General features: G+C 40.5%; 1 protein-coding gene across 2 annotated transcripts; it reads right to left on the minus strand.

The window, feature by feature from the left end:
* Positions 1–229: 229 nt before the first annotated feature.
* ift57 (intraflagellar transport 57 homolog (Chlamydomonas)) lies at positions 230–7,422 on the minus strand. Of its 2 annotated transcripts, none has more exons than XM_033982605.2 (11): positions 6,946–7,422; positions 5,675–5,849; positions 4,625–4,743; positions 4,359–4,449; positions 3,256–3,324; positions 3,053–3,178; positions 2,580–2,651; positions 1,926–2,057; positions 1,614–1,676; positions 1,435–1,501; positions 230–1,291 (listed from the first exon to the last, which is right to left on the minus strand). In XM_033982605.2, exons 1-11 carry the CDS (start codon positions 7,095–7,097, stop codon positions 1,116–1,118), a joined length of 1,242 nt encoding a protein of 413 aa, XP_033838496.1. In that variant the 5' UTR covers positions 7,098–7,422; the 3' UTR covers positions 230–1,115. The 2 variants fall into 2 exon arrangements, with proteins under 2 accessions (XP_033838496.1, XP_055084362.1); XM_055228387.1 differs by having other exon boundaries at positions 3,053–3,181.
* Between the last annotated feature and the right edge of the window lie 324 nt (positions 7,423–7,746).

A 7,746-nucleotide genomic window follows, 5' to 3' on the forward strand; every position in this document is an offset into this window, starting at 1 on the left:
ATATAATGCAACACGGTGTAAAAGTATTCTAAATATTAAGAATACAGCGCCCTGATTGGCCCATGTAGTAGAATACATTACAATACATTTTAATGCAGGTATTACATATTCCGTAACTAAAAACATTTTCAATGTATTCTTCTCATTGGTTGTGAGAGGAAGGGCATCTGGTGCAACTTATTTATGCTTTTTGTTTGTTGTGTGGACAAAAGGACAGATGCAGAAAATACATTTTAAAAGCAAGGTGTATTATAGTTCTAGTCCTGAACAATACAAAAGAATAAAAAATATATATTATAAAGTATACACAGTAGTACATCAGTCAGAGGCACTGTGAGGATCTTCTTAAAGGGCCTGTACCTACTTTTAGTTTATTCTAGTCAAGATATATGCTTTACATCAACTTTGTCTGGTAAAAACTGCCAGATGAGAAATTAACATTGAGACAGAAAAGCATAACCTATTCATTTGATATATAATTTGGTCAGATAATAACTGATACAGAAGCTGCTGACAGGTTCACCTTTTATCATCCTATCAAGCAATTTGTTACCAAGAATCATGGGAAAACAACTGTCTGACCATCTTAGACAGTAGTTTCTGTGTCCTGGTGCAATGTCACAGTAGCAGAAAAGACTAAGTGGGCGGGACTAAAAGTTCAAACTGAAACATGCTTCTGACTCATGGTTTGAAATTAGGCACAGGCATTTTAATGGGCTCCCCCCGTCATGTGGAGAGCCAGGTCAGACCACTGCTCTGCTTCTGTAAGTGGTCCTGATACTGGGTGCTGGATTGGTGCACTGTGGAATCAACACCACTGACTGATATAAAAGCTATTCATCTCATTTACTAAACTTGTTCATATTATATTTGTATTATATAGATCCTTCCCCAAAAGATTCCTGAAAAAACTATACAATATTAAAACATAGACTTCTGGGATAGTTAATTTCTGTGTATGAGTCCATAGTAGCGCTGCTGACAGTTCATCCATCATAAAAAGCATTGCTCTATATTACATTCAAATATACAGGGTTATTATCAAGGGGCGCTCTTGGTGACCTGGTGTCTTCCCCGGGGCCTCTGACGCGAAGGGAGCTGTAGGTACTCTCCCCTCAGCTGAAGGGCCCCGTGGCGCTCTCAGGGACGTGGTGCATTTCTCGCGTCATATTGCTCTTTACCTTCAGCTTAGCCTGGAGGAGGCTGTGCTCCACTACGCCCATCCTCACCTCCATTTGCTGTGTCTCCTGCCTCAGCCTCATCACTGCCTGTTTAATACGAACCACGGGAGCTGGAAGAGGGGACAAAGATGGGACAGAGAGGGGGTACAGAGGAGGACAGAGGAGAGAACATCAGGGTAAACCAGGTCCACATACTGTACTGTACTGTACTGTACTGTACTGTACTGTACTGTACTGAGCTCCAAGAGCGTACCTCCATCAGACATGCTGCTGCCCTTCTCCTCCATCTCCTGCTTCACCTTCTCCAGCTCCTCACTGATCTGACTCAGAGCACAGAAAAAAATAAAATAAAATCTGCTGTATTATTATCATTATGTATTTCATTGTTACAGATTTTGAACAGTTTTCAATAATACATGATTGTTCACTGACCTCGGCAAGGATTCTGGTTCTCTCTGTGACTCCTCCACTTGCCTGTTTGTATTGCTCTCTCACCTGGGACACAAATACAGCTCACAGTCGGATAAGACACAAACGGACATACATTATCCGTCAAAACTTTAAACATACCCTCTCATTCCGTGTTTTTTTTTAGTTTGACTACTTTTTACATACAGAAGACATCAAATATACGAAGCGAGATATATGGAATTATGTAGTAAAGACAAAAATGAAATAACTCTGCTAAACATTTAGTAAAGCCTGGACTATTAGATGAGCTGGCTGTGAGGTGCGTTCACTGACCTCTCGTAGTTTAGCCTGTGCACTTCTGTACTGTTGAATTTGTGCCTCCAGCTGGTTGTTGATATACTTCTCCCGGCTGCTGACCTTTTCCAGAGTTTTGCTGATATCCTCCTGCAGTTTGTCCAGGTGACTCTGTACAGCACAGGTAAACCCACTCACTAAATCAGGACTAAGATTCTTCTATGCAAGCATGAGGGAGCATGGGTGGGACTTGTGGGCGGAGCTTTGTATAGAATCACACTGATAACAGTAAGGAGAGTTTGAAATAGGCCCAGTAGAGATTGCTAGACTACTGAAACAAGCATGGATGATATCTAAAACCTCCTCAGGTATGTTTTGATCTAAAACATGGTAGAAAGCTCGAAAAAGTCACTTTGAATATTACATTACACAAATCAGTTTACCTCAGTGTATTGATATGTTTGCTCAGGTTTATTAACAGTTAAATGCTGTGTTTTTATGCATGTTTAAAGCCTAAAATAAATTGATAGCATATTACATCTAGTTTGTCCATGTATGTGTTAGTGTAGTAAGTGAGAAACATTTGTGTGATTGTACAGAACCATCTGGGCATGCACGTAACAAATTTTGACACAAATTCTGACTCAAATTGGCGAATACCAAGGCCCAGCAGGGGGCAGTGGTCACACACACCTTGGCGTCTTGCAGAGAAGAGTTGATGCCGTCTCTGTGCTGGTACATCTGGTCCACATGGATCCTCCAGTCCTGTGCACACATATGACCACACATGAACACACTTACAGTACAAGAACAAGAATGCGAGTGCAACTTCATCTCAAAGCTCACACTGACATTGTGCCCGTCAGCTTCACACAAGCCTCTCTGGCACTGTTTCATGAATGTGTGTTTGGGTCTGTAGTGCTCCCTATGTCTGAAGTCCACCTGTCTGTATTTTGAACAAGATGGAAGAAAAGCTAATCGAAAATCAGGATCCATCAATGTGAGAAAAAAATGCGATTCTTATTTTCTCCATATCGCCCAGCCCTACTGATAAGGCATGTCCTTTTTATATTTTATATGTAGGACTGATGCTTCAATACTAGTGTACATAAAGTAAACCTAAAGTTATCAGATTGCTCCACTGAACATGTGCTATGGGTGCAGACCTTATTGTCTGTGCAGATGGTCACTTTGAGCTGAGGCAGGACCCTCTCCACCTCCAGGCTCCACTCGGCTGCATCCACTGTGGACTCCAGGATCTCCTCAGGCTTCAGGCGGGACTCCTGCTCTTGCTGCTGGACACACAGGAGCATAGTGAGGAGCATCTGAGGACATCTGAGAGGCTTCCACCAGGTGAGCTTGATCTTACCAAGTGAGTGGAGCGCAGTTTGAGAGTGTCCAGGTCCATCCCGGCTTCCTCCTCCTCATCTGCCTCCTCCTGAACATGCATAAAACATTTTAGAAGATACACAGGGAATCACAGCTGGACTTGGAAAATATTGAATGTCCAGCAAGTTGTATAAAGTCATGAAATACTGAAGGTCAGTGAATGCAAAGCACCAACATCACCTCAAGATGATTAAAAGTTGCACTATGAAACTTTTCTAGTAAGTCACTTCCATGGAGATGCTATTTTTTTGCCTGAATGTTCCACAGTATGGCATTAAACATGTCTAATTTGAGTTTATTTAAATACAGGTGTTTGCTTGTCTCCACAGAAGTGAATAAGTTAAATTCCATACTGTGGACCAATTCACACATAGCAGTAATATCTCGTGACAAGCATTTTGACCTTCAGCCAACACAGTTCAGTAATGTAGTTATGGGTACATCTCATAACTAAATTATTCTAGTAAATACATTGTTATTTGGGGTGTGTTTATTGATACTTTTCAGTGACATTATGCTGGGGATGTTCTACATGTATCTCTATGGTGGAATGTTCAATAGTTCCCAAGGAAACACAATGCAGTAAAAAGAGATTGGCTAATGCTAGCTAGTTTGTGATTGTAATGTTATACGAGAGGGACTTGTTTAACAAATCAGCTCACCTGTTGTAGTTTCAACAAAGTCAGTTCTTTAGGGTAATAAAATCGAATTCCTCTCCCTTTGTCATCAAAACCAAAAATTACATCCAATATGACAGATTTTTCTGGTCATTTGAATTCTCATTTTAGGTGTTGTTACTTAGTTTTATTATTCTAATAATAAACTAATCAAAACTATTGCTAGGTAACTAGGAGTTTGTATGTATGTCACATCTGCTGCCCGTGTCCAACCAGGAAGTAAATTGATAAACACCACCAAAATAAAATAAATTTTTAAAAAATCACAATTTTTATTAAAAACTTTAATATAATGTTCAAGTGAAAGTGTTGTAGTGAAATCAGTTGTCTAAAGTAGTCCAACCTTGTCATGTGGACTTTAAAATAATTTCAAAGTTTGTAATGAGGTGCATGTCAGTGAACGCACCATGAGCTCATCTTCAGCCCGACTCAGGGTCAGCTCAGCATCATCCTCCATCTGCTCCTCTTCCTCAGTACTCTCTGTGGGGTAAATGGGCCTGAACACAGTACACAAAACACACATGTACCATCCCAAAGTAGAGTGCTCCAGTCACCCACCCTCAGCCTGTCCTGAACACACCACTATCAGACCCGTTGCCGATCTCTCTCTGAACGTACCACCCTCTGATCTCTCCTTTTACTCCCCACTCTCTGAACTATCCCTGAACTCACCGTTTGAAGGAGAAACCCCGCTTCTTAAGCGCCTCCTCAGCAAGCCGGTCCAGCACAAAGCACACGTACTCTCCAGAGCCAGACTTGAGCTTGGAGGGAGGAAAGTCCACCTTCACCCCCTGAGAGCACACATGCAGATACAATTATAAAGTAAAACACAAAAGATCCAAATGTCAGGAGACCAGCCCACTGTATGCAGCTGAATCTTGTGATAACATTTATTTTGTGTACTTTAGGTCAATTAAATTAAAACATACATACGTTTGTTTGTGTTTGTCTGTTATTTTGAAATGTGTAAGTGTCATTTAGTTGTACAGTTATATTAAAGGTCATCTCCAGGGAGATTTAGTTTGCATGGAAAAGTTCCACAGTACAGCATCTTGCATTTATGCAAGTACTATTGTTTAAAGGAAATGCCTTGACAAACAGTCATTCAAATTAGTCTGGAGTCCTGCGGTAAGAATTTCTTAATGTGAGTGGGGTAGCCACTCCCCAAACCTGACCTATAACTTGGTCTGGAAGCATCACTTGCTTGTCCCTATGGAGATAGACGCATCTAAAGAGAAGCACTCTAGCTAAAGCAAGCATGTAGTGGACCCTCCACAGGCCAGTGCAACTTTAGGAAGAGTAAGTTTGGATAATTACACATAATACTCAATTTTAGGCTCTGTAAGGAGAAAAAAACATTGTTATGAGTGGATATTGTTTACATAAAACTGTGCAACTCTGTAGAGCTTCAAATTTAGTTTGAAGGCAAGGGAAAAGTTGAGGGTTAGCTGAATATTCTAGTTTTGTTAACAATATATTCCTTTGAGCTCAGATAGAGGGAGTTTGGGCCCAGTAATAACATAGATAATCATTATAAATCGGGTTATTATTACAAGGCAAAAATCTACCATAGACAACCTCTTTAGTCTTCATTTAGACCTGTATTAGCCCTGGTGGTGTTTGTAGTGAAACATTTGAGGATCACAGAATATGACCAAACAAATTTTCTACACTTTCTATACAGCTCTGGACACACACATACATATAGTGTGCCTCACGTACAAACGTCCGTAGCTCTGCCAGGATGTTGGACACTGTGGCATTGGGCTCGTCAAACTCCTGCGGCTCTGTGAAGTTCCGCCCAGCTGCATTCAGCAGCCAGGCCGCCAGCACAGTGAACATGAAAAATTGCTCTCCCGGGTTAGCCACCAGGTATGGACTGGATACAAAGTAATGACTGAAACAGAACACAGGAGAGAAGGCACATGTCACCTGCCTATCCTCTCTGTAAAGTGGTTGGTAGTACTCAGTAGGATTGTCAGAAGTATTGAAAATCAAATCGATACTGAAACTAGTATTGAAACTGAATCAATACTACAAAAAAATAATAATAATCACATTCTTAAAAGGAAGTATCATGATTCAGTGTTGAAAACACATTCTATTGTCTGAAGAAAGAGTGTTTTTTTTTCATCGTGGTATTGGAATTGGTATTGAGTATTGAGTCTATTCCTTAGTATCAATATTGAGTTTGTAATGTAATATCATGACAACATTACTTTATTGTTTTGTATTACCTTGATCACAGTGGTCAGATAATAATTTAACAATACATCAGGAATGTGCTAAAATGTGCCTGTACCGGTAAATGTAATTCCATGACCATAATTCAAAATTCTAATTTTGCATAGCTCCAATATTATTATCATCAATTTTTTATTATATCTCCCACCTCTCCACATGTCAATCAAATGTTTATGAGGGCTGATTAAGAGTCAATTTGTAATTGTAAACTGTATGGAGGAAATTAGCAAAGATTACAATTATTTAGATTCATCATGTTGGTCAGAATAGTCCTGATTGTGACCTGGATTATATCAGGATTAGAGCAGTTTAGTTCTGAACTGGGGGTTAAGGTTTAGACCTTGTTTGGTGCGTTTTCACACTTCATAATCACCACAGCAAGCTTGACACCAAACTCAGAATTAAAACAAGACTAGACCCGAAATCTACATTAGTACTTAAACTAGGTCCAAACCAGGACAAAACCATGCTTGGTTAGTCCTGACATCTGACATAAATTAGTCCCAGTTTATGGTATGTGCTTAGTCCTGGTTTAGTTTTGGCATAATCTTGAGGTAGAACAGATTTAATCCAGGTTTAGTCTTGTATGGTATTAGCTTTAGGGTTTGATTAGCCATAAAGAAGTGTATAGTAACCTAATCCAAGTTTCTAGTGCATAGGGACCGATTTTATAATAGATCCATGGTAAGGACGGTGATGACAGGTCAGGTGGTCCTCCCATGATCAGGGTGAGCCCCGGAGTCACTCACCGCGACAGGGGCTTCATGTTATGCCGGGCCAGCAGCTCCTCATAGCGCAGCAGTTTCAGTTTTTCCAGCAGGTTCTCCATTAACACATACACCTGGTAAACCGCTCCGGGACCGCGGTCTTCCTCCTCTCCCCGCCGCCCGTCCTCCGCCATGATCCAGCGGTGCTCAGAGACACAAAGCCGGGTCACATTTAGGCAGCATTCAGCCGGTGTGTCTGCTGTTTAATCACGTTAGCCGCAGAGCTAACAAGACGCGCGTTTGGCTTGGCTCGGTTGTTAGGGGCAACGATGAGCTAATGCTAACGGAATCTGTTGGAGATAAAAATGGTAAAAAATGTACCTTCAAAGTGTATTTTTACTGTCTCAATCCCGTAATTCTGTAAATAAGAATGAAAGAAAACTCTAATTCACATCAACTAGTCAAAGCGTCAATGAGTTCAGATTAAAACATTATTTCTCGGAATACACCTCAGGAGCTATGGCAACAGAAGCGGATGTTGTTGTAGAAGTGTTTTATACAGCACGTCACTGCACCCTGCTGGACACCCCGGGTCACTGTACAATACAAAAAAACAAAACAAAACAAAACAAAACAAAACACTGGTCCACAACTCCAACATACCAAGGGAAAGTAATTAATTACACATAACGCCACTCAAATGGACCAAGTATTTGGGGTATTTGTACTGTTTTTAGTTTTTTATGCATTTATTTTATTGTTGAGTTAGTAAGCTACAAATTTAGTCATACTAAATACATTAGGCCTGTATGCCCCTATTATTCCAATACCCATCCCTTTTAG

Source organism: Periophthalmus magnuspinnatus, chromosome 17, assembly GCF_009829125.3.
Source record: "Periophthalmus magnuspinnatus isolate fPerMag1 chromosome 17, fPerMag1.2.pri, whole genome shotgun sequence".
NCBI classification, from domain to species: Eukaryota; Metazoa; Chordata; class Actinopteri; order Gobiiformes; family Gobiidae; genus Periophthalmus; species Periophthalmus magnuspinnatus.